Source organism: Homarus americanus, unplaced genomic scaffold (genome assembly GCF_018991925.1).
Source record: "Homarus americanus isolate GMGI-L3 unplaced genomic scaffold, GMGI_Hamer_2.0 scaffold24588, whole genome shotgun sequence".
NCBI lineage: Eukaryota > Metazoa > Arthropoda > Malacostraca > Decapoda > Nephropidae > Homarus > Homarus americanus.
In genome coordinates, this window is record NW_024741343.1 from 413,016 (window position 1) to 439,728 (window position 26,713).

General features: G+C 47.8%; 2 protein-coding genes across 2 annotated transcripts in view; one reads left to right on the forward strand and one right to left on the reverse strand.

Annotated features, from left to right (window-relative positions):
• Positions 1–26,713, forward strand: part of LOC121875855 — a 202,731-nt gene that overhangs the window by 17,016 nt on the left and 159,002 nt on the right. The gene's annotated exons all lie outside the window — the stretch shown is intronic.
• On the reverse strand, positions 2,994–4,501 carry LOC121875854 (E3 SUMO-protein ligase ZBED1-like). Its single transcript, XM_042380559.1, has one exon. It carries the CDS (start codon positions 4,480–4,482, stop codon positions 3,034–3,036), a length of 1,449 nt encoding a protein of 482 aa, XP_042236493.1. The 5' UTR covers positions 4,483–4,501; the 3' UTR covers positions 2,994–3,033.

Consider the following 26,713-nt stretch of genomic DNA (forward strand, 5'->3'; position numbering starts at 1 on the left):
GCTATTATAACACTTACCTTATTTGATATAACCTAACCTAACCCGACACCTCCTTCAGATAGGTGTTTGAATTATGAGGATGTTTTTCTGGTGTGCAGTACATTAGGAGAAGTACAGTCTGTCGTAGGTAGTAGCTGTGATGTCGATGTATAAAGAAGCGGTGAGTTCCCCTGCCTCCCTGCGGTCTCCCCCCGGGCCAACGAGTAATAGCTACCGTGACAGCTCCGTGTGTGTATTGTAGCCGAGGTCTTTGTGTCCTCGCTTCTCTTTGTTATGTCTTTGGAAAAATAAGAGTGACCAGTGGATCCCCTCTTTTGTTTCTTGAAGGACCTTGGGATGAGGGGAGGGGGGAGTGAGGGGGTGCGGTATAAGACGGATCTCCCTCAGTTCACCCCTCATCAGCTGCCCCCTCCACCACGCACCGCCCCTCCACACACTACTCAACACACACTGACCACCCCTCCACCCTCCTCCACTCCAAACTCTGACCACCCCTCCACCCTCCACTCCAGCACTGACCACTCCACCACCACTCCACTCCAAACACTGCTCTCCTCCCCCGCATTTCATAACACCAACGTACCCAACTCTCATATTCCTTCAAAGATTCACTCAACAGGATGGATTTTGATATTAATATTTCTTTAATTATTTCGTACCTTTACTTTGGTTCCAGTCTTTGGTGGTAATAAAGTTTGAATTATTTTAATTTATTTTTTTTTGGTCTGGATGAGTTTGAAGGACAACAGGGGACAGACACCGCCAGGGGGCATACAGGTGACCCCCTTGAAGCACGTGTTTGCCCTTACAAGAATCCTGTGCCAGCCATCATCGTCATCATCATCATCATCTTCATCTCTTACTCATCATAATCATCACCATCGGAACATTTACGATCACCATTACTGTCAGCATCATTATCATTATCGTCACCATTAACACCCACCATCACTTGACCACCTTCACCACCACCCTCACTAGCGGCCTCACTGTGGTTCACCATACATAAGGGCAGGTCACCAGCCAGGGGTCCGAGGAGGCTGATTAACGGGTAACTGGTGAGGGACGCGGCACCAAGTTTACAGCCGAACATGACTCGAATTTCAACCTTAATTTTGTCTAAGCTCGCTACCTCCAAAATGGTGCAGTATGTGGTGAGGATACTGTGTGGTGAGGTATGGTGGAGGGGCCGTGTTGGTGTAATGGAGGAGATACTAGGTGGGTGTGGTGTGGTGTGATGTGGTGTAGTATGGTGTGGTAAATGTCCATAGTGTGGTGGTGTGTTGAGTGTAGTGTGGAACTGGTGTGATGAGTGTGTACAGTGGAGTGTGTGGTGTGTGTGGTAGTAATCGTACATAGAATAGTGTAGTGAATGTACTTAGTAAGGTGTGGTGAATACAGTGCATAGTATTCGGTTTATTGGATGTTTACATGGTGTGGCGTAGCGTGGGATGTGGTAGAATGGTGTGGGCAGGTATGCGACTGGAATATAGGCCTAGAGTGTGGTGGAAGGCGGTGTTGGCTGGGTGTTGTGAAGTGTCCTGTGTAGGTGTGTATCTACTGTAGTGGTATGGTGTTGTGATGTGGTGTGTGGTGTGGTGTCCATTCATCATAGTTTCAGTGGTTTCTGTATTGAATATTTCCCCCGTTCAGTAGTTGATGAGTGTTCTGGTGTGTGTGTGTGTGTGTGTGTGTGTGTGTGTGTGTGTGTGTGTGTGTGTGTGTGTGTGTGTGGTCCAACGCTATGATCTGACCTATCTGTATCCTGAAGGTCATCTGATGGGCCGTTTAAACACCATCAATTCCTTCTACAACAGATTGGTTCATTACAGAGTATCATCTATCTTGACGACACTCAGGCCCACCTGCTACCATCACTCTTAAATTTTTATCATTAATTTTTTCAACTTTTTCTCTCAGTCTAAATATTTTGGAATAAAGTAAATAACTCCGGGGAGATGTTGCGCCACATGAGCCACCGCACAACACTCTACTGTAAGTTTCCAATAGGCAGTAGTAGCTTTCCTGGTTCTGCTGGCTGACTGGTCCTGCTTGTTGCCCTGCCTGGTTGTTTCCTGGTTTTCCTCGTTTCGTCTGGGCTGCTCCCTGGTCGCTCCCTGGTTTTTGAGCCAAATATGCAGCGGGGGGACTTTGCTTCCTCCTTATACGGTGTAGCCTAATTAATGCCTTCATATTTACCACAAGATAAGAGGCGCCGGCGGCAGTATCAGCGGCCTCAGCCTTCCTCCGGTTATCATAATTCACCTTTTACCGTTAGATTTTTTTTTAGATTTTTTCTTCATATTTTCGCTTGTGTTTTAGCTCTCTCTCTCTCTCTCTCTCTCTCTCTCTCTCTCTCTCTCTCTCTCTCTCTCTCTCTCTCTCTCTCTCTCTCTCTCTCTCTCTCTCTCTCTCTCTCTCTCTCTCCACACACACACACACACACGGAGTGAGTCACTGTTTTATCAGGTCTCAGGTTCTCCAAAGGTTGCTACGTTAACTCATCTCCCTAATTGGACGTGTGAGAATACTTCTACCTGGCTGCCACACTTTAGCTGCGGCTCAAACATGGCGGACAATATTACTTTGAGACTTTACCTGAGCAAACATGTTTTTTTTGTGTGTGTGTGTATGTGAAAACCGTCATGTCGTCATGTCAACCTTGAGCCTGGAAAGCGACCCCTAAACCGTGTGAACCTTGAGCCTTGAACCCTTGAAGTGGCCCGTTAAAATCGTGTTTGGCACAGGTTTTAAACTGTAGTAGATTAACAAACACTTGGGTAATCACAGGCTGGAGGTCAATTCCGTTTTATCAATTCCGATTCAAGTCCGAAAAAAAAATAGAAAATCATCAATTCAATTTATTTATTTGATTTTTATATTGAAAAGTGGGTGTTTCATAGTAACCTCTTTACTTCCATACACTGCTACACACTAACAGATCATGTTAAGGTATTAATTACCAATCAAATGTTCATATGGTTTATATCTTGAAATTTTTGACCACTACTACTCATTATGCTAGAGTCTAGATTACTGAGGAACATGAGGATTACATCTGATCATCATGAGTTGTTCAAAGCGGTTATCGCTCAGGTTGCATCTCTCTGGCCTGAAGAGTTTGCCAGCATTGGAAAACAGTCGTTCCACGGGAGATGATGTAGCAGGGATGGCCAGGTATCGTGACGCAAGCCTGGTGAGGACTGAGAATTCGGGGTGCTTGGCCTTCCAGTAGTCAAGAGGATCGACATCTTCTGGCAGACACGGCTGGCTGAGGTACAGAGAGACCTCAGAGTCGGAGGGAGTCGGTCTGGGTGTTGAGGATCGGTTGGCCAGGGCGAAGAACTTGTTCCTCTTCATCGGTGGTGGTTCAGCAGTTGAAGTGTCTGCACGACTGACACTGGCTGCCATGTCGTTGTACTTCTGAGTCAGCAGGTCACGGATGTTTTGGACTTCATCGTCACGGCACCAGTCCAGCTTGTAGCGTGGGTCTAAGGTGGCAGCGAGTTGGAAAATCTCCATGGACTCAAACTTACTCAGGCGAGTCTCAGCTGAGGATTGAAGTGTTGAGACAAGCTTACTATTGTACACTTCACGAAGACTAGCTAAAGTAGCCCGAAGGCCACGGACACAGTTCACCACCAGACTGGATGTCACCGTGTGCTGTCGCTGAATCTGATCAGTGACATACTTGAACGGCTCGAGGATATCACAGAGCTCCTTGACGGTGTTGAGTTCATATTGGTTCAGTTTGTAGGGAGTATCAAGGTTGTCCCACACTTGAGGTGATACACGGAGTACCGACCTCATCATAGTCAACTGACTATTCCAGCGTGTACAAGTTGCCATCTGGAGATTGAGTTGAGGTGAGAGCACTTCTGTAGCCACTGTTGATCTCATACAGAAGTTGACGAGCTTGGATACCTTAGTGAGAACGTGTTTTACCTGGCCATCATGCTCCATGCCGTCTTTCACCACTAGTTGAACTGTATGGGCGAAGCATGGACTTCGGTCAGGGGGTAGGTGGTCGTACTTTGTATTGTAATCAGTTGGTGTCAGATCACTGTCCTCAAACTGGTCATCCTCGTCCTCATCATGTTGCTTTACTGGGAATAGTGTGAACGCCTTCACCATATTTGCTGCGCTGTCAGTAACTATGGCGGACACTTTGCCTGCCACGTCATAGGAGGTCAGCGTCTCTTGATACATGTCGTAGATATTGTCTGCCGTCTGAGAACCTCTGAAGCGGCGACATGCCAGCATAACGCTGTTCTTTGTGTGGTCTAGGATGAAGTGGCCAGCCACACCAATAAATGACCTCGTGTCGTTACTGGACCACAGGTCGATGGTGAGACACAGATTCTCCACCTGTTGTAACTGGGTCTTCAACGATGTCTGAACACTGGCTGAACACTGCGGTAGGAGCACATTACTCAGATGCTCACGGCTGGGCATCGTAAACATCGGCTCTGCTGTCTCCATGAGTATGCGGAATCGCTCACTTTCAACCAGAGACAAGGGAAGAAGATCGTGAGCGATAAATGCCACGATACAGTTGGCGAGTTTCATCTGTCGTCGGTCAGTGGAGTTCCACTGAGTCTTTAGACTTTTTATCGTGAAGTTATACATGGAGAGTTGGTTTTGGTTAGCTTGGTTTGGTTCAGCTGCTGGACTGTCAAGCTTTGCATAGATGTCTGCATGATTCCTCTGGAAACAAAGCACAAAACATATATAGATGAGTTAAGTGACCCAGCGTGACCCTGAACATGATTACTATTAATGTCAGGAAAGATGGTAGCCAAGTGAAAGCAAATTAAATATTATTGTAATTACAAAATTGGGTGATCATTCGTTATGCCCCATTCGTCTTTTTACAAGTTTTTAGACTAACAGTACTATATTAAAGACCAATTTTTGACGTTGATTCCAAATATGTTACTCATGTCTTGTGGATAAGAAGGAGCGGAGTGACGGGGTAACTCAGGAACGAACATGGGATGAAGCCTAGTCTACTTTAGGCTGCGTGCGATGTTGCACGAGGTAATCTTTGGTTCGAACACAAACATAGTAGCCTAACCTGTCATATCTCAAAAACCAAGTATTTCCACATCAAATGAATAACATATTTGAAATCAGCGTCAAAAACTGTCCTAGAATAGAGTACAGTTAGTCTAAAAAACCGACCGGGGCATAACAAACGCCGATCAGGGCATAGCAAAAGCTGACCGGGGCATAACAAAAGCCGACCGGGGCATATAACTAATAATATGCAAAATAGCTCACCTCTAGATGCCTCCTGAAGTTTGATGTTGCTTTGTTAGATCCAGCCACTGATTGGTTACAGTGACGACAAACTGCTATGTGGTTTCCCTGTTTACTGTCACTGGAACTAGACATGATGAAATGACTGTACACGTTTGATTTAGGTGGCATTTTGCACCACATAAGTTATCTGGATCACAGAGGTTGTGTATTAAAGTAGCCCCAGCAACACACTGACGCAACACTACCAACAAGTAGCACTCCGCAGCCCTTGACGTCCCCGGTGACATGCGTATAAAAACTATGGCAAGCGAATGGTCCCTCACCCCGTGCGTGTACTGGCGCATCTGAGTGATTGGTGCATGATCGATATTTTGTGGGTTTGCGTTAGTGTTTGTTGGTGGCGTACAGTGGGTCCCGGGATGCTTGGTCACTGTGTATATTTTGGCGTTTGTCCAGCAGGCGGTATTTTGAAAAGTTCCCTTGACACGTAGTTACGACCATTTGCAACATTCATCGTGGTGCAATATTGCGTTTTTTTCTGAATTTTTTTGGGTGGATGGATTTATTTATTGGATGTCAGCCGTCGTGGCGGAAATGTTAAAAAAAAAAGTGTAGCATAAAACATTTGTGGTGGAGCCGAGCGTTGAGACAGTGAGTGGGCACCTCGCACCCTCCCTCACACACTCATACACTCCCTCCCACCCTCTCTCACACACCCCCTCACACCCATCCACGCACCACATTCCCTCACACCGTTCCACACACTCTACACCAGGGATGGGGTCAATTATGAATTGAATTGGAATTGATTGGAAAAGTGCGTAAATTGCAATTGAAATGGAATTGAAGGAAACATTTTTTAAATTAATTGAATTGAGTTGGAATTGATGTGAGTTGACGTTATATCTAAATAATAATATGTGTTTTTTCATGTGGCCAACTTATTATTGATATATTTTTTCAAAGTTTGTTCAACATGTCTAAAGTGTAAAAAATGTTCACCATGAAAGTTTTGAAATAATAAGTTACATTGTTTAGTGTGGGACTCCAGTATGACACATTTAATATATTCCCGACTAATATGAGAGTTAAATAATTGAATTGGAATTGATAGATTTTAATTTTGTCTGAATTGGATTTGAATCTGAATTGACCCCATGACTGCCTTACACCCCCCCTCACTCACACACACACCCTCATACACCCCCCTCACTCACACACACACCCTCATACACCCCCCTCACTCACACACACACCCTCATACACCCCCCTCACTCACACACACACCCTCATACTCCCTCCCTCTCTCCCCCACACCCCTTACCCTCCCTCACACTCTCATACCCTCCCTCACACTCCTCCCTCACTCTCACCCAACACCCTCCTTTGCCTCCCTCACACCCCCATGAAGAGGTCACTTAACGTTTATACACACAGTTACATGTATCTTGGGGGTTAATGTTACTATTGAACATTTAAGAATAGATTTCCTACCATTGCTTGTGTCCACTCCCGCCATCTTTCCTTCATCACACCCCGTCATCATCTCTGTCTTTCCTCTCCTCTCCTCTCCTTTCCTCTCCTCTCCTCTCCTCTCCTCTCCTCTCCTCTCGTTATTATCAGCATGTTTCCCTCCTCTTTTCTTCCGAACCATCTTTGTCTTCCTCCCTCTACCACCAGCTGTTGCCTTCACACACAGAACAAACCGTGTACGTTAAGGTGGGGACGATATACGGTTACTGTCTCACTATATAAGTCACGATACACCCATGAGAGATAAACAAGATAGAGAGATCCACGAGAGATACTGAGAGACAGATGTTATTGTATAGTGTCTCCCTCTGTCTAATTCCTGCATCCGGTAAATATTCACTTAACCGGATAATTGGTAGACAGATCACGCCGTCCACCCTCTAGTGTATTGTTGTCATATGTTTTAACACTAGACAGGGTGCAGTAGCCATCATTTGTTTCTTACCTCTTTCAGAATCTATTATCAAACTCCTTCTGTTTATTGTGTGTCATCTGTCTCTGTCACTACTGATTATTCTCAAGGGTCCGTCCAGCGGTGAATACTCCTCGTGGGTGACTTAACTTTAATCCCTAATTTAATGTTTATAAATAGTACTCAAATTATACAGAGACGCTATCTGAAGTATGTTCGTTCATTTACCACCACACAAGATTTACATACAGAACACACACGCGCGCACACACACACACACACACACACACACACACACACACACACACACACACACACACACACACACACACACACACACACTCATCCGTTGACTGTGTTCACCATCCTCGTAACTTATGGTCAAACATGCAAGCGCGAGAGGCTGAGTTGGTTACGCCAATTAGCTCTATGAATACCAATCTTGACTCACTCACTCACACACAGGGAGAACTTTATTCCCAGCCAGCGGTGACTTAGTTGTAGTTCAGGTAATAGGAGACTCTGCCGGAGACCTTATAAGGAACCATCGGTAATCACCTTCACGTTAATAACTCCTGAAGTGTGTGTGTGTGGGAGGGGGGAGGGGGGACGATAACGCAACAGAGACGAACTTTAAAGACAAAACTTGTGTCGTTTATTGAGGGAAGGAAGAGAAGGTATCCTGAAGGCAATAACTTGCTTCAGTGTCTCGGGGATGTAAAAAGAGACGACCCCAGATAGAACAAGTTGTGTCATTGTGCGGCAATTAAAAGAGACTTTGAAGGTAAGGCGTTATCTCTTCTTAGTGGCGAAGCGAAATAGGAGAGACAAACTTGAGGGAGAACAGTGAGGGAGCGGAGGCAAGCTTCATAAATATCAAATTAGTGTGAGTGTGAGGGGAGGAGGAGAGGCAACACTGAGGAGAGGCAACTTGTGTCGGTGAGTGAGGCAAAATAGAAGGAAGGTGGCGGGGCGGTGCCTTGTACTTGACGCAGGGTGAGAGAGGGAGGTGGAGGAGAGTTGTCTGATGATCCACTCGTGTCAAGAGTGTAGGAACAGCAGGAGGAGCTACCTACCTGCCTGCTGCCTACTCAGAAAATAATATTTTATTTTACGCCTCGTTAATATTACTTGAAGGTTTTTACCAGAATGGAACGGTAATAGTGAACTTTGTATGTGGGTGTGAAGGAAGGGGGGGAAGGAGGGGGGGAGGTGGAGGTGGTGTTAGCAGCATTCAAGAACAGCACGCACCACGCCTTTGTCGGCACTAACATCGCCTCACATTTACATTGTGAAATGTGAAGAAGCCAGTTGCCGAAATAATGAGGTCTTCTTTGTGTAGTGTGTCTGCCCCCCCTCCTCCCTTCTCACCCTCCCCACTCCTCTTCCTCCTCCTCATCTTGCTTCTTTTCTTCCTTCCCCCAGCCGTCTTCCTGTCTCTCGTCTCTACTTCCTCTCTCATCCTCACTCTTCTCTCTTTCTTGCTTCCCTTGCTCTTTCATCCTTCTGCCTTTTCCCTCCTCTTTCGTCTTCGCCTTAATTTAGCTTTTCATCATCCCCCTCTCCTTCTCTTTTATATCTCCACTTCCCTCTTCTGAGCCTCTTCTACCTCCATCCCTGTAATTCTCCTCCTCCTCCTCCTCCTCCTCTTTCATCCTCTTCCACTTTCTCTGTTATTAGATTTATTTTCTTCCCCTTTTCATGCTAGATTTTCCTTCCCACCCCACACCACACCACACCACCCCACCACACCTCACCACACCACCCCAGCCACCACCACACCACCACCACCCGCACCACACCACACCACACCACCCCACCACCCACCCCACCCCACCCACTGTATCCTCCCCATTCCGCCCATTACCACCTTTATGTCCCGCCCACAAACTCCTTCCACGACCACCCATTACACATAGCACCTACTACCACCCTTCCTTCCACCCCTGCCACCCTCCCCTCCTATGCAATTCCACCCTCCCGCCCCTGCCACCCCACCCACACCTCCCCATGTACCTTCCACTATATAAATTTGAAGAAACCTGTTTCAAGAATTCATAGTTAGCATAGTAATGATTTTTAGCGCTCGTAGACACACTATAAACGTCTCCTGTACACACACACACACACACACACACACACACACACACACACACACACAGTACAATACCACCATCGAATTTAACTTAGAATATTGAAGCAAGGTTAGGTTAGGTTGCTGTGGCGTGTGTTGACAAAATTGTGTCAAACTTAGTAATGTTATGGTAATTCCAGGTGAACTTAGGCATGTAAATTTGGTGACGGTCTTAAGGGTTCCTCGACGCCCTCTTAAGTCGTACCAGAATGTGTTGCTGTAGAAGAAATCACTGACTCCCGCGTTGGGTTGTCTGTGTCTGCCTGTCTGCCTGTCTGTCTGTCTGTTGATCATTATGGTGATTTCTTCCGTCTTGGTATTTTCATAAGGTTTTTGTGCCTCTGAAAGTGTGATTTATTTTTTGAATTTTTATTTATGGAGAGAATAAATTATTTAGTGTTATGAGAGTCGGAAATATCAAAAAAATTAACACAGAGAAATTAATGACTTCACTTTTACTGTGTGTGTTTACATATTTCATTTAAAAGTCTTTATTTACATATTTCTATTAGAATTATCTCCATTACGTCTCTCACTGATGCTTCTCTCATTATTGTGGATAAACCTGACTATTATCATATTTATTAACATACTAACTTATCTTGCGAAATGTTTTATGAATAAGAATGGTGTGTAATTAAATGTAATGAAAAATGTATGATTGTCCATAATGTATATAATTTTTAATGTTAGGTCCTCAAAATAAAACACTCAGCTTAATGTGTTACTAATGAAGGGGTGGAGGGGGGTGGAGGAGAGGGAGAGGAAGAGGGCGAAGGGGAGGGAAGGGAAGAGGGTGGGTGGAGGAGAGGGAGAGGAAGAGGGCGAAGGGAGGAAAGGGAAGAGAAGGGTGGGGAGGAGAGGAGAGAGGAGGAGGGAAGGGAAGAGGGTGGGTGGAGGGTGAGGAGGAGGGTGGAGGAGAGGGAGAGGAAGAGACGAAGGGGGAAGAGGGGTGGGTGGAGGAGGAGAGGAAGGAAGAGGGCGAAGGGAGGGAAGGGAAGAGGGTGGGTTGAGGGTGATGAGGAGGGTGGAGGAGAGGAGAGGAAGAGGTGGATAATTGAGAGAGAAAAAAAAGAGGAGGTTGGCGGTAGGGAAAAAGGGAGGGGGAGACAGGAGTATGGGAAGGAGGGAAAGGAGAGATAGGAGGATGGAGAAAGAATGGGGGGGAGGAAGGAACTGGTTTGTGAGAGGGAGGGAGAAAGAGGAAAGAGGAGAAACAGGGAGGTGGGAGGGAGGGCAGGGAAAAGTACAAGACAGAGGAACAGGGATCTACATTATGCAGACGTACACAGCTGGGGGACAATGGGACAGACGTACACAGCTGGGGGACAATGGGATGGGAGCGCACACAGCTGAGGGACGTGGGATAGACGCACACAGCTGGGGGACAATGGGACGGACGTACACAGCTGGGGGATAATGGGACAGACAACAGCTGAGGACAATGTTACAGACGGCCTGACTGGGACCCATTGGGACAGACGTACACAGCTGGGGACATTGGGACGAACGTACACAGCTGGGGGAGGTTCAGACAAGGCACACACAGCTGGGGGACAATGGGATAGACGCACACAGCTGGGGGACATCGAGGATACAAACATGGTGGCCAAAATGACATCGAGGTTCTGGTTCCAGGATCACAGGTCTTCGTCAGGTCAGGTCGCCATCGTGTCTTGGTGACCCTACTGACAGTCACCCTCCAGGTTTCATCATGTTATATTCTTGAAGTCTCTCGTCATCTCTCCTGGCTCTATATTTCTTTCCTCATCAGATTGACTTGACATCCACTTTCCTGTCTGACTCACCAGCCCATGAGTCCATCTTACTCGAGGGTTAGTCAGTATTAATTAATTTCTGAGGGAGAGACAATGAAAAATCTAAACAACAAAGGAGAAGGAACGAGTTTAGTATTATATACAGTTGAACAGTACACGGATACGAGTCAGGTGGTGAGTCAGGAGGTGATAGGTGAGTGTGTGAACCAGAACAAGTGACTCAGGGGGTGATAGGTGAGTGTGTGAACCAGAACAAGTGACTCAGGGGGTGATAGGTGAGTGTGTGAACCAGAACAAATGACTCAGGGGGTGATAGGTGAGTGTGTGAATCAGATCAATTGACTCGGGAGGTGATAGGTGAGAGAGAGTGTGAAGTAGAGAGGCAAGAGGAGGAAGAAGGAGAAGGAGGGGGTGGAGGAGGAAGTTGGGACAGGAAGGATAAAGCGCAGGAGCAAGAAGATAAGGAGGCAAGAAGAAAAAAGAGACATTGACTTCTTGAAGAATATCACGTCATAACTATTCACCCCTTGAGAATGAAACAACTCCAGACTCAAAGAAGAAAAAGACCAGGATTGAACAAGACTCTGAAAGGTCAAAGGTCAAAGGTCACTGAAGGAAAAGGAAATAAAAAAATACTGAAAAAATCTTAAAGTAACTAGTAATTTGTAAGGAATGTAAATATAGAGAAGAAATGTAAGCGAGTAAAGTGAACGATAACAAAAGAACTAAAGCGAATGGAAATAACAGGAGGAAAGGAGGTGGAGGATGAAGTAGTGGCTTTAAGAAATAGTTTAGAGGAGCAGTACCTTAGGAATACGACGATGGCTCAAGGGGGACTTATCTAGGAGTGAGCTAGACGGTCGTGGGTCACAAGTTATCTAGGAGGAAAGGAAAGGAAAGGAAAAGGAATTGCACTGAGTAAGAGGGTCTTGTCTGGAGGTCTAAAGATGACACCATACGTTTTTTTTTTCTTGTGAGTGTGAACGTTTAAAGAGCATCATTTGGCCTTAAATTTAGTGTCAGGCCAAATATACCTGTATTAACTTAGTTATGTGTTTTAATTTCAAAGTTCATATTAACCATCTTACACCTAAACTGACCTTTAAAACGTGGACATAAGAATAGTACCCTCATCATAATTGTGTCCAGGTAAATTCTAAGTAAGTGGCTGCATCTGCGTGAACAGGTAATTAGACTCGTGGGTGAGACCTTTGTTACCTGTGAATGAGTCTGGCTACACAACATCCTGTGAGACGCATTGTGGTGGTGGGGAAGGAGGGGGAGGAGTTGTGGTGGAGTCAGGTGGGGTCGACCCTCTTGAGTCACAGTCACCCTGAATGTCTGTGTCAATGACTGATAATGTGCAGCTGTGTGTGTGTGTGTGTGTGTGTGTGTGTGTGTGTGTGTGTGTGTGTGTGTGTGTGTGTGTGTGTGTGTGTGTGTGTGTGTGTGTGTGTGTGTGTGAGAACGCTACACTACACTCTCATTAATACACTAACCTCTTCTGCCTCTAAACCTCGGCCTGAATGTATACTGAAAGCTCTTTATGCTTGAACACATTTATATTAAAAAAAGAAGGAAAATGTCGCTGTCAACATCAGTAGCGTAGGTGAGAGCATGTTAATGAGGGTGGCTGAGTGGGAGGGAGGGTGGTTGAGTGGGAGGGAGGGTGGTTGAGTGGGAGGGAGAAGCTGAGACGGCGTAGGAAGGAGGCGTGAGATGGAGTATAAGATAAATAGTAGGGAGGGGAGACAGAGGGAGGGAGAGAGGGTGACAATGTGGGAGGGAAGGACGGAAAGTGAGATGAAGGATGAAAAATAAAAGAGGGAGGGAAAAGGGAATGGGAGGGAGGATGAGAGGGGGGAGAGAACGAAACTGAGTGGGAAGGTGAGGGAGGTGAGGTGTGATGGAGTGGTGAGTATCGAGTGGTGAGTCCCCAGAGAGGGTCTCCACCTTCAAGTGTGTTATTGTGAGGATGATAACATTGTGGCCACCGAGAGAGAAAGGGACCGAGGCGAAGGAAGTATTCTGAGGTGAGTCAAGAATGGCTGTCTGCCTCCTCCTTTGTGTCAAGTCCTCTGAGAATGATATTTTTCTCTCGTGATGAAAGAATGTTAAGACGTGAAGAATGTTGATGAAAGGCGAGGTTTAGTGGTAATGAGTTAGGGTGTTCATGTTGATACAGTAAAGAGAGGCCACACGACCATAAAGAGAGCTACACCAGGGTGAAGTACAGGGCTCACGGATTATACTCGACTTAGTGATGTAAAAAAAAATATTAAAAAAAAAACCCGTGTGAGAGACAGTGGAAATGAGTGTATGTACAGACACTCGGTACAGACACTCGGTACAGACACTCGTTGCAGACGCTCGGTACAGACACTCGGTACAGACACTCGTTACAGACACTCGGGCATTGTGAGATTTTAACCTTGACCTTTAACATGTCCTCAAAATGGGTCACAGACGCTGGATCACTTTTCAGGGTGATTAAAGTACCTTGAGTAAGTAATAGTAGTAGTTAATGATTGTGTTTATATATGTCCGAATGTAAAGTTGAATTATTTGTGAAAATTTCATCATATTGTAGGATCTCAAGACGTTGGGTGTGTGAAGGTGTAGAAAGACAGGGAGAGACTCTATGCGGACTGTGAAATGAGGGTGGAGAGAGAGTGTGGAAGAGGCTGTAGGAGGGTGGAGGGGGCGTGGAAGAGGCTGTAGGAGGGTGGAGGGGGCGTGGAAGAGGCTGTAGGAGGGTGGAGGGAGAGAGAGTGTGTGTGTGTGTGGAGAAGGATGATGATGATGATGATGGAAGAAGAGAGACTAGAAGAGGGAGCTACAACGCGTGAGACAGACAGACAGACGCATCACTACATACACACTGTCACGACGCACACAACACACTATCAACTTAAAAATACCCTCCTGGTTGACGCGGGGAGTGTTGTTGTGAGGGGCTCCAGACATCACTAGGGAGGAATGCCGACACCCCCCGACCTTTTACACACCAGACTCGTTAAAGGTGGATAAACATGAAGAACATCTTTTATCTCGGAGGGAAATGCCAGTAAGAGATTTTTTTGTGTGTACGTGCGAGATTGTTGCTCCAGAGAGACGTAAAGATTGATGGTGTGTGGTTGAGAAGAGGAGTATGTATGTATGTATGTATGTATGTATGTATGTATGTATGTATGTTTGGTAGATAGTGGGGGTAGTGTGGGGTAGGTAAAATCGAGGATGGAGTCATGAGAGCTAAGACCAGTGATGTATGACCGTGTGTCTGCTCTCCTCTTCCCTCCCCGTCTCCCCCTCGTGTGTTCCATAGTCAGTCTGGGCGGTGAGATCTGTCCTCATAAATCTTGCTTCCATCAACGGCGTCGGTGGGGAGTGGACTGTTTTGTGTGTGTGTGTGTGTGGGTGGTCGGTCTTTTCAACATAAGACGACTCCAGGCAAGAACAAAGGTGTCGGCAGCTTCCATTACTGAACTTCAGTATGCAGACGATCTCACCCTTGTTGCTCACACTGAACACGACCTACAGGAGATCCTGAACACCTATGCAGATGCGTATGCACACTTCGGCCTTGAGGTGAATGTACGTAAAATTCAAGATTCTCTTTCAGCCTGCCCCTGGTTCAGACACACCTCCACCATCCATCCAGCTTAACGGTACTACCCTCTCTAATGTTACCCACTTTCGGTATCTCGGCTCCCACCTGTCCACCACCGCAGACATTGATGAAGAGATTCGGCATCGGATCAGATGTGCATCACAAGCCTTTGGCAGACTCCGAAACCGTGTCTTCAGCTGTAGGGAGCTGAAATTATCTACAAATTCTACGTTCCATCCTCCGAGTTTGCTTGGAAGACAAGAGAACAAATGGCAGTATTCTTGCTGACACCAACTGTAGGAGCATCGAGACTACCATTATCCATGAACAACTACGCTGGACTGGCCATGTTACCCGCATGGATAACAGTAGACTGCCAAAGCAGCTACTTCACAGTCACCTAACGAATAGTAAACGTAACGCCGGCGGACAATTGAAAAGGTATAAGGATAGTCTTAAGGCAAACCTGAAAAAGTGCCATATCGACTCCCTCACCCCCTCCACATCATAACGCTTGGAGGAGCACCGCACGAGAAGGTGTCAATACTTTCGAGTTAGCCCGACTGCAAACCGAGGCAGACAAGCGCCAACGCCGGAAAGACGCTGCCACCGCCCCTCCCGCACTAGATGCAGCCCTCCACATGTGCAACGAATGTGGACGACGCTGCGGTTCCCTTATCGACCTCTTTAGTCACCTCAAACCTCACTAACCTAGGTGACAAACTTAATAACTCATATCATTGTATCATAGCTGGATGATCGTCATACTCGATTCCGAGTGACAGCAAAGTAGTAGTTGTAGTAGTAGTAGTAGTAGGTGTGTGTGTGTGTGTGTGTGTGTGTGTGTGTGTGTGTGTGTGTGTGTGTGTGTGTGTGTGTGTGTGTGTGTGTGTGTGTGTGTGTGTGTGTGTGTGTGTGTGTGTGTGTGTGTGTGTGTGTGTGTGTGTGTGTGTGTGTGTGTGTGTGTGTGTGTGTGTGTGTGTGTGTGTGTGTGTGTGTGTGTGTGTGTGTGTGTGTGTGTGTGTGTGTGTGTGTGTGTGTGTGTGTGTGTGTGTGTGTGTGTGTGTGTGTGTGTGTGTGTGTGTGTGTGTGTGTGTGTGTGTGTGTGTGTGTGTGTGTGTGTGTGTGTGTGTGTGTGTGTGTGTGTGTGTGTGTGTGTGTGTGTGTGTGTGTGTGTGTGTGTGTGTGTGTGTGTGTGTGTGTGTGTGTGTGTGTGTGTGTGTGTGTGTGTGTGTGTGTGTGTGTGTGTGTGTGTGTGTGTGTGTGTGTGTGTGTGTGTGTGTGTGTGTGTGTGTGTGTGTGTGTGTGTGTGTGTGTGTGTGTGTGTGTGTGTGTGTGTGTGTGTGTGTGTGTGTGTGTGTGTGTGTGTGTGTGTGTGTGTGTGTGTGTGTGTGTGTGTGTGTGTGTGTGTGTGTGTGTGTGTGTGTGTGTGTGTGTGTGTGTGTGTGTGTGTGTGTGTGTGTGTGTGTGTGTGTGTGTGTGTGTGTGTGTGTGTGTGTGTTACTGAAGAAGCCGACGTGTACATTGATGAAATATTCTATGGGCGAGGACACACACACACACACACACACACACACACACACACACACACACACACACACACACCAGGAAGTACTGTAACGATTTGCTTCAATGTCTGAACCTTTAACACCTTCACTACAGGGATGCCACTTATAGTACTGCATTTAACACCAGACGATTATGTTCATCAGGAAGGAGACACGTTCACAAGTGACTAGTGAACTCTCTCTCTCTATAATACTGTACCTCTATATATTTACGGGTTATTTAAGGTCACACGTATTGCGTCTCTGGGTGGCATTATACGTAATTGTCAGGGGAATTACATTGCCTTCGTCGGCGTCCCACATAGTGTTTTGGGTTCCTGCCTTAGGGATGATGTTTAGCGGTGTGTATGTTGGGTGGATGTGACACGTTCTTGAGGAAATGTTGGGGAGAGATGTAGAACAAGTCCTGCCGACACACCAAGGTATAGTTACCACTCTCTACCACCGCCACACCACCACCACACCACACCACCACCACCATACCATAGTTACAACACTCCACACCGCCTCACCGTTACCATACCCACTACCACACCACCACCACATCACCACCATAGTCAGCCTCTTGTTCCTCTGGTTACCGCCAACAAAGTTTCTTTATCACCACAGTTTATGGCACTGAAAGGGATATTGCCAGCTCATGAAAACCACTTTCTAGTTTTATCATGGAACTTATTGCATCTTTATGGCCAAGGGAATTAGATATATTGCTATTGATTGTACAGTAGAGGCCGGCCCAACCTCACGGTGATCACACATAGGTGGGGCAACGAAGTGAAGGAAGGATGTACTGTATGTAGCTCTGAGTTGGTGCTGGCTGACGATGGCTGATGTTATTCTGTGTGGTGGGACACTGGCCTGTGGTACTCCTCGTTATCCTTCCCATTGTACGCCTTTTCCTCCTCCTATTCCTCCTCCTCACCCTACCCTCTTCTGATACCAAGACCCCTACCATATAAAACAAAACACTGCCATAAAGAACAATTACATATACTTAGTGTTACCTTTTATCCCGCAAAGACACACTTATGAAATCAACCCCAAATGAACGTCCCCTCTCCCTCCGCACCCCTCTCCCCTCCCAACTTCGTTTACCCCGCCTGCACCCCTCTCCCTCCCCACCTTGTTCACCCCGCCTGCACCCCTGATCTACTTATGGCGGATTGAGCAGCCTGGGTGGGTGGTAGGACGTGTCAGTGAGCTTTGTCCATCAATCAAAGACTGAATTTTCACACTATTGACCAGTGTTCTAGAATCACATACAAATGTATTTTTTGTTGTTGGCTGAGGTGGGTGTCACATGCGAGTGCGTGACATGTCTTTGTTGGTGGTGTTGCAACCGGGGCATTAAAGTGTTAACATGTATATAGAAAGACGGCAGTGATGTATGGTCGTATGTCATGATGAAGTAAAAGGTATTTTAGCATCACATAGAAGCATTGGTAGTAATCACTATGTATTATAACCACAGTAACAATAGGTTCATGGCGTAGGAGGAGAGGAGGCGTGGTTCATGTACTGTCGTGTGTATGGGTGGCACTGCCAGGCGACAAGTTCCTCAGTGGGTTGGTGTTGTCGCAATACTGGAGTAGATTCTGGTCATGAGTTATGTGGTCAGCACCTTCCACCTCGTTATGGTCACCAGAGGGTCTCAGGGGGGCCAGAGGTCTCCATCCATGCCCTGTACGACACACCAACTGAATTTACACGCGCCACAACACGACAAATGCCTGGCCCAGGAGAGCCTTCAACCTGTGCCCCGTGACTTTTTAAGTGCAGAAGTCGGTGAGGCACAGCAGCGTGAGGTGCACACTCCGTCTGTACGAGCCTTTGTCTTCACTAAGAGTGGTTTATGGCTCCCTTGGGCACACCTCTCTTACAGGCAAGTGTAAATTATCGTACAGGTGTTTATTCTCGGGCGGCAAACTTATCACGAGCTCAAGAACGTGGTACTGAGGCAAAGTGTCGGCTACACACCTGCCACTCTCTAATTAACTTTACACTAACTCCTGCTCCCACTGTCTACCTGTTCCTCCATTATTAATATTAAGCCAGGTTCAGACGTCGGCTCTACACCTGGTCATCTGTTTAATCAACCAAACATAATGTCACGGCGTCGGCCCTCGGTCTTAGATCTCCTCCTGTCAGCTCTCAGTGATATATTGTGTCCAGTAAGGCGGAGTGATGTAGATGTGAGGGGAGGTGCGGAGTAGTGTGGAGGGAAGGGTGAGGTATAGTGTGGTGTGAAGGAAAAGGGTGAGGAGTAGTGGGGAGAGGAGAGGGTTATGTGTGGCGACCTGCGGTGTAATGGTCAGCATCCTCGCCTCGCAAGCGAACAGACCCGGGTTCGATCCTCGGGCAGGGTGAAACTATGGGCAGGTTTCTATACGCCATTTGCCTCTGTCTACCCAGCAGTAATTGGGAACCCGGATGTTAATCAATTTGCGGATCAGTGTAGTTGGCGAGTTGTCCGGTCTTCTCGGACTATTCCTTGACACTAAGTCATGTAGCTCGTTAACTTAGGGTGCGGTTGTTGTGTTGGCGACAGCTTCTGCACCTTAAACACTCGATTTCGAGGGGCTTCCATTATCCATTATGTTGGGGGAAGGACAGGGTGAGTTGGGGAGGAGAGAACAGAGTGAGGTGGTGTGGAAGGGGGGGGGTGAAGGGTGAGGTGTGGAGGGTTGAGGTGCCTGAAATACCCCAGTCCCCGGAGGCTCTTTTACTCACACACACACACACAATACACTTTACATGACCTTTTCCCTCAATACTGATATGACCGGTGGATCCTCTTCACCTCGGGGGAAAACACTACACATATATGATACTTTTAAGTGTTAGGGCCTGAAAACTCCAATGAAAACCCAGTTGCTCGTAACAAGATAGATATTGGACGCTGTACAGCCACTCTCGTTGACTGTAGTTACGGTAGACGGAGGGTGCAAGGGGGGGTGGGTACAGAGGGGTGGGGGAGGGTACAGGGGGGAGGGGGAAAACACTACTAATTAAGTAAAGGATTATTTCGTCGGGGAGAGGAGAGACTGGGTGAGGTAGGAGGTGGGGGATGGTAGAGGGAGGAATGGCGGGGTGTGGTAAAGTGGTGGGTGTGTGGTAGTGTGGTGGGTGTAATTGTAGTATGGTGGGTGTAATGGCAACTGTGGTGGGGGTGGGTGTGTGGTAGTGTGGTGGGTGTAATTGTAGTATGGTGGGTGTAATGGCAGTGTGGTGGGTGTGTGGTTGTGTACTGTGGGTGGGGGTGGTGTGCAGTGTGTGGTAGTGTGGTTGGTGTGTGGTAGGGTGGTGGCGTGTGGCGTGTGGTGTGGGTGGGTAATGGTAGTGTGGTGGGTGTGGTTGTGTGGTGGGTGTGTGGCACTGTGGTAAGGGTGTGGTGTGTGATGGTGTTTGGTAGTGTGTGTAGTGTGGTGGGTGTGTGGTGGTGGTGGGGCAGTGTGGTGGGGTGTGTGTGGTAGTGGTAGGTGTGTGTAGTGTGGTAGGAGGTTCACCATGCCAGCCAGGCAGGGATAAACGTGGCCTGCCCAACAGATATACACAACCTCGCGTCCGGCTAAACGCAGGGTAATGCATGACCCAAGGCGGTAGCAGCCTCCCGCCGTCGCCCTCTTACATCTGCCGCCCACGCCACAGCTGCCCACCCACAGCTGCCACCCACACCACAGCCACCCACACCACAGCCACCCACACCATAGCTGCTTACACACAGCCACCAACACCACACCACCACCACAGCTGCCCCCACCACAGGCACCAACACCACAGCCACACACCACCACAGCTGCCCCCACACCACAGGCACCACAGCTACCCCACACCACAGGCACCCACACCACAGCTACCCCACACCACAGCTGCCACACCCACACCACACCACCCACACCACAGCTACCCTACACCACAGGCACCCACACCACAGCTACCCCACACCACAGCTGCCTCCACACCACAGCCACCCACCCATCACCATCACACAGTCTATGGCCTCGTGAGTGAGTGAGTGAGTGTGTGAGGAAAGGATGGAGTGAAAGAAGGAGGGATGGGGTAGTGTAAGGAAAGAAGAGACCTCACCACCCACACTCAAGGATAGACTCCCCGTTGGCCTCGTCTAATACTCTTCACACGTCTCTCTACATTAACCCGCTTGCTTAATATTTAATTATGTTTTATCTAGCTGAAGAATAAGCAAGAAAGAGCCCAAGGGAGAGGGGGAAATCTTGCAGCCCCGCCAAGGAGTAAGTTGCTGGGAGGTCAAATATTTGCCCTGTGAGTTAAGATTGATGGGATGGGTCGTCGGCCGCTCTGGGAGGGAAGGAGAGACGGAAGGACACCCACTTTGACTTTCCCTCATTCACTAACTTCTTCTGGCTGGTCTGTTGAGGGAGGGAAGGGAAGGGAAGGAAAGAGATAGGAAGGAAATATATATATATATATATAGAGAGAGAGGGAAGGAGAAAAAGACGGAGGGAAGGAGAGAGAGAGGGGGGAAGGAGAGGCACTTTAACACCACTCATTCACACATTTGCCTTGTGTGTTGAAGGAGGGAAGAGGGGTTCAGTAAGGGTGAGAGGGGAAAGGGTATGTGATGAAAGGGAGGAAAGAGTGAGGGGATGGTTATGGGTGTGGGGAAAGTGAGTGGGAGGGATGAGAGGAGAGAGGATATGTAGTGAATGGGAGGTAAGAGTGAGGGAATGGTTATAGATGAGAGAGAGAGAGAGAGAGAGAGAGAGAGAGAGAGAGAGAGAGAGAGATTAATTTTTCCTTATTTTTAACTTGGTCTTTTGTTATAATTATTATTATTATTATTATTATTATTATTATTTATTTTATTTTACTAAACAAACCTAAATACACCTTTTTGCCTATTAACAGAATAAAGCCGTTTAAGTAATACATAGTTCAGATAAATTCCTTAAGACAACAGGTAAAACAAGTGGATGGAGTTTGTGTGTGAATACTTGGGGACTTGGGGAAGATTTTAACCCTGGAGGATGGTGATAGATGTGGGGGGGGTGGCCATGGGGTGTTAGTGGACATGGGAGTGGGAGGAAGGTGGTGGACATAGGAGGGTGGTGGTGGGCGTGGGAGGGTGGTGGTGGTGGGCGTAGGGGGTGTGGTGATGGTGGTGGACGTAGTGGAAAGGGAATAAAAAAAAGCGTTAAGGTGGTAGTGGGCGTGTGGAGGGAAAGAAGGACAACAAAGAGGGTAGTGATGGGCGTAGGGAGGGAGAGAGAGAGGGAGGAAAGGAGGGAGAAAGAAAAAAAAACAGCGTGAGGAAGAGGGAGGGGAAAGAAGTGTGAAAAAAAAGGAGAAAGAAGTCAGCGTGAGGAAGAAGAGGGAGAAACCATGATGAGGAAGAGGAGGAGCAAGAAGAGGAGGAAAAATCATTAGCTTGAGGTTGACTACAAAAGAGAGACAGACAGACAGACAGACAGACAGACAGACAGACAGACAGACAAACACGCATACAAAACTAAGATAATTTCCCCAATTAAAAGTTTAAATGAGAAAGTTTTGTGTGTAGTGTAGATACTCTGGTATATTGAGGTGAAAAGATTACCTCATTCTCACGCCGGAACACAGCCGCCTTCCCCCGCCTCTCTGATACTCTGATACACACTTTTTTTTTTCTCCCAGGGTGAATAGAGATCGCCCCACAATATCCACTAAATCCACCAACGGGGATATACTACTGATACACAATGGTACGTTCATCCTGGGTACGAAAACTGATTCTCTCACAGCAAGCGGCGGTGAAAACAGGGTGTGTGTGTGTGTGTGTGTGTGTGTGTGTGTGTGTGTGTGTGTGTGTGTGTGTGTGTATGTGTGATATTAAGTTTTGACCCCCTAACTAGGGACGGTGACAGTGACCTTTGACCTCGTTATCAGCAGGAATGATCCTCTTCACCCCAGGCGCCACACACAGCGACGTGGTTGACATGTGAGTGGTTTAAAGAGGAGATACCATCATGGTGCAGGGAGGACGACCTGATGGACGTCCGCCCTTACTCTCCCCCACGCAATGGTATATGGACGGACGTATGGACGGATAGACGCTCTCACTCTCCGTCACTCACTAGAAAATGCTGTATAGACGGGCTGATGGACGCTCCCATTTTCCGTCACGCGCTGATAAATGCTGTACGGACGGACGGACGCTCGCTAGCGCCCCCCATCACCAGCGGATAAATGCTTTCAAACTAGCGAGTGGCGTTGGAATGTTTGCCGCCGCTAGCGTTCCGGTGACCCAATGTTGCCACACCTCATCTAACTCACACCTCTCTTAATAACAACAACAGCAACACACACACACACACACACACACACACACACAAAACTAAATAGTATTAGAAAAAAGTTTGTGTCCGTACTGCTGTAGATAGTCATTACACTGAGCAAATAGAAGTCAATGACTCGAATTACCTTTGTACAAGGGATAAATGGCGACCATTAGACAAACTGACTGACCGTATTACACCAATGACGGGGACACACACACAACCATTGTTGCTCATGAGTGTTGGATTTTGTTGTTCGGGTGACCTCTTGCTGCTGCTGCTGAGGGTGTAGTGAGGGTGTAGTGGTGATGAGGGTGTAGTGGTGATGAGGGTGTAGTGGTGATGAGGGTGTAGTGGTGATAGAGGTGTAGTGGTGATGAGGGTGTAGTAGTGATGAGGGTGTAGTGAGGTGTAGTGGTGATGAGGTGTAGTGGTGGTGAGGTGTAGTGGTGGTGGTGGGTGATGGTGAGGGGTGTAGTGGTGATGAGGGTGTAGTGGTGGTGAGTGAGTGGTGGTAGGTGGTGATGAGGTGTAGTGGTGATGAGGGGTGGGTGATGGTGAGGGTGTGGTGGTGATGAGGGTGTGGTGGTGTGGGTGGTGATGGGGTGTGGTGGTGGTGAGGGTGTAGTGGTGGTGAGGGTGGGTGATGGTGAGGGGTGTGGTGGTGATGGGGTGTGGTGGTGGTGGTGGTTGTGGTGGTGGTGGTGTAGTGGTGATGAGGTGTAGTGGTGGTGAGGGTGTAGTGGTGATGAGGGTGTGGTGGGGGTGGTGGTGGGTGATGGTGGGAGGGTGTAGTGGTGATGAGGGTGTGTGGTGGTGAGGGTGGGTGATGGTGAGGGTGTAGTGGTGATGGGGGTGTGGTGGTGGTGGTGGGGTTGTGGTGGTGGGGTGAGGGTGTGGTGGTGGTGGGGTGTGTGGTGGTGGTGGGGGTGTGGTGAGGGTGTAGTGGTGGTGAGGGTGTAGTGGTGGTGAGGGTGTAGTGGTGGTGAGGGTGTAGTGGTGGTGAGGGTGTAGTGGTGGTGAGGGTGTAGTGGTGGTGAGGGTGTAGTGGGTGATGGGTGTTGTCCCAGGTACCTCATTCTGCTGTTGCTGTGTAATAGTTTGGTGTGACTAGGCTTTGGTAGGTGATGGGTGGTCTTACTGGGTGGGTGATGGTGGGTGGCAGGCAGGTGAGGGTGGCCCCCAGCAGTATATTGGCCTCACACCGGGAGTAAACCTCTCAGGGGAGGAGGTTTTATGGGCCATCGTGCCCTCTACCTCCCTGCCTGTCAACTGGATATTGACCTCCCAGCCTCACCACACACAAGGTCACGCCCCATCCTAAGTGTGTGTGTGTGTGTGGTCACCGTACATCACGTGGTAGCGTCACCAACGGTAAAACATGGGCCTCATCACTTTAAAACTGAAATATTTCACAGTGCACAAATATTTATTCTTTTAAAACAAACAATCCAGCTATAACGGGTGTAATATGTACATATATACGTCTACACTATATGGGTGACGTGTGTGTGTGTGTGTGTGTGTGTGTGTGTGTGTGTGTGTGTGTGTGTGTGTGTGTGTGTGTGTGTGTGTGTGTGTGTGTGCGTGCGTGCGTGCGCGTGCGTGCGTGCGTGTGTGTGTGTGTGTGTGTGTGTGTGTGAGTGTGTGTGTGTGTGTCGCCGTCCTCAGATTTTCTTGCTAATTAATATATGATGAGAGACTCTCTCAAGAACATTTTCTTAAGGTTTTAATCACGTAATTTTCGACGTACTGCAAAAAAAAAAAAAAAATCTTAATAATTTTGATATACCTTTCCCTGGAGACCTTCACTCACTTCAGATTGGTCGGCATGTTTGACACTGGTGCTTGAGGAGCCAGCCCAGACGGTAGCTCCTCAGGCTGGTCTTCCGGGTGATGATACTCAACTGCTTCCAACACACTCTTAGTTCTGTTAATCTTCTCAACACTAACAGACAACAGACTCTGTACCTCACACAGACGGTCCAGTAACTCCTCTATGTATATACTCAGACAATGAGGTTTTCCTTTTCTGTGAGTGCTCCCGAGGCAGACAGCTCGATAGGTCCTTTCATTAGCTCGTTTTTAACTCGTTACAGAAAGTGGGAGAACTATTTTGTCTGTATGATCACGGACAATGAGACAGATCCTCTTCTCATATATTGCCACACAGACTCTGAGCCATTTTTTTTTACTGAACCCCACCATAGAGGGAAGGAGAGGGGGGTGGGTTAACTCGCTGTGTACTCCTGCACAAACATTAAGAGAGCTGAACTCTTACTCAGACATTAAGGCAATTCGTCTCTCTTTATGTCTCCACAGCTGGCCATTGTGAGGTGGAGGGCCTCCTCTCCCCTCTCACGGTAGTAAAACAGACAGAGAGCTCTTACATGGGCGGTCATGGCTGGTCCAGATATCCAGGCGGGGTTCCGTGCTTATTGTCCGTACGTCATCTCTGGGTCCTGGCTCTGGACGTGGATTCTCAAGTGTTCGTACGATAAGTTCTTCCCTAAACTCAAGTTGTGAGATCTCGTATTATGGCATTAAGATGGCGCCTCAAATGGCCTCGAAATTGCAATGAGATTCAGCCGTAATTAGATACATTGTCTTATCTCAACGTAGAGGAAGTTTAGCGTAAATATCTTTGAAAATTCGGTCATTAGGCGATGGGTGTTAGCGACGGTAACTTAAGATTGTCATGTATAAACGAGTGACGGTGAGTGGGAGAGACAGCGGTGACGGGGAGCTTGACAAAGTTGATGCTGGATTATTAAATATATTGTTGTGGTGAGGAACGAGCAGCAGCCTCCCGCTGGCACTTGTATGAGCCGTTCACCTTATCTTGGTAGTCCCTCAGGTCGCCCGCCCGCTGGAAATGAAGTTATCTGCGCCCCCACCAGCAGCGCGCCCCCACTAGCAGCTCCCACACCCCTCCTCCACCAACAGCGCTCCACACCCCTCCTCCACCAACAGCGCTCCACACCCCTCCTCCACCAACAGCGCCCCACACCCCGTCTCACTTTCCTCTGTTTCGAAGGGGAGTCTCAAGGGAAATTTTGGAAATGAAGTGGACGTATAAAAATTCCTGGTTGCCGTCGTGGCCTTGCATTCTGAATGCATGCAATTGGGTCCCGGGTGATCCCTTTTTATTAGTGGATGTTTATGATTTGATGTTGGCGTGAGCAGCATGCTGGCGCGCCTCTGTGGCGCCAATGTTTTGAGTATTACTTTCCTCTTTCCGAAAAACTTCGAGATGAACCACAACATTTCATATAATAAGTGGAGCGAACTGCGCAGTGTGTTATCCGTACCACAATCATTTAAAGTCTGAGTTTCTCCTGAGATAACCTTAAGATTTCGTGATCATCGTTGAACAAATATTGGTTTATGTTAGTCCTTCTAAATTTATATCGAATCTTGGATTTAAGCTCCCGGTTTTCATAGTAATTATTATCAACTAAAATATTAAATTCTTGCCATTTTAAAGGAGTTGTTGAGAGATTACATTTGTTTATGTTGATATCCCAGACGGTGAGCGTAAGGAGCCGCTGCCCGCCTGCTGGTGTGTGGTGGGGGCCTCGCCTCAGGGGACATCATTGTAAGCAGCTCCCCACTAGTTGTGTGGGCCATGTTAAGTAGTGGCGGAGACGTTTCTATTCCAGGTCGTTAGTTAGTCTTGAGGAAGAACGGGGAGGATAGAAGGACAAGTCATAATGGCAAGTCCAACAACAGCATTAGTCGGTATTCACGAGCCCCACCTGAAGGAGCCCTGACGGAGACTTGAGCGTTTGCATGCCATTAAATGCTGGGCAGCGGGAGCTCTGGGGCCCGGGATCTCGTTCCCGGAGATAACAACGTCTTGTGTCAAGATTTAGGAGGACAGAGGAGGGTTGGCGGCCGAGTATCTGGTGGTAGAGGCTGGCGCAGGTGGGTCACATATTCCTGTCTCTTGTTGTTCTGTTTCTCTCACTCACTGACGGCTCTTGTCTCGCCTGGCATTGCTTTCTTTACGTATGGGTCGGTTCCTTTGTTTACTGAAGAGGATAGAGTAGGGGAAGGTGGGCGGCCGAGTACCAGAGCTCGTGCTGTGTTATACATGTTCCTGTCTTTTGTTGTGCAT

Coding starts and splice junctions, on each gene's coding strand:
- LOC121875854 (XM_042380559.1), bottom strand. CDS start 4,482: ATGGAGACAGCAGAGCCGATGTTTACGATGCCCAGCCGTGAGCATCTG.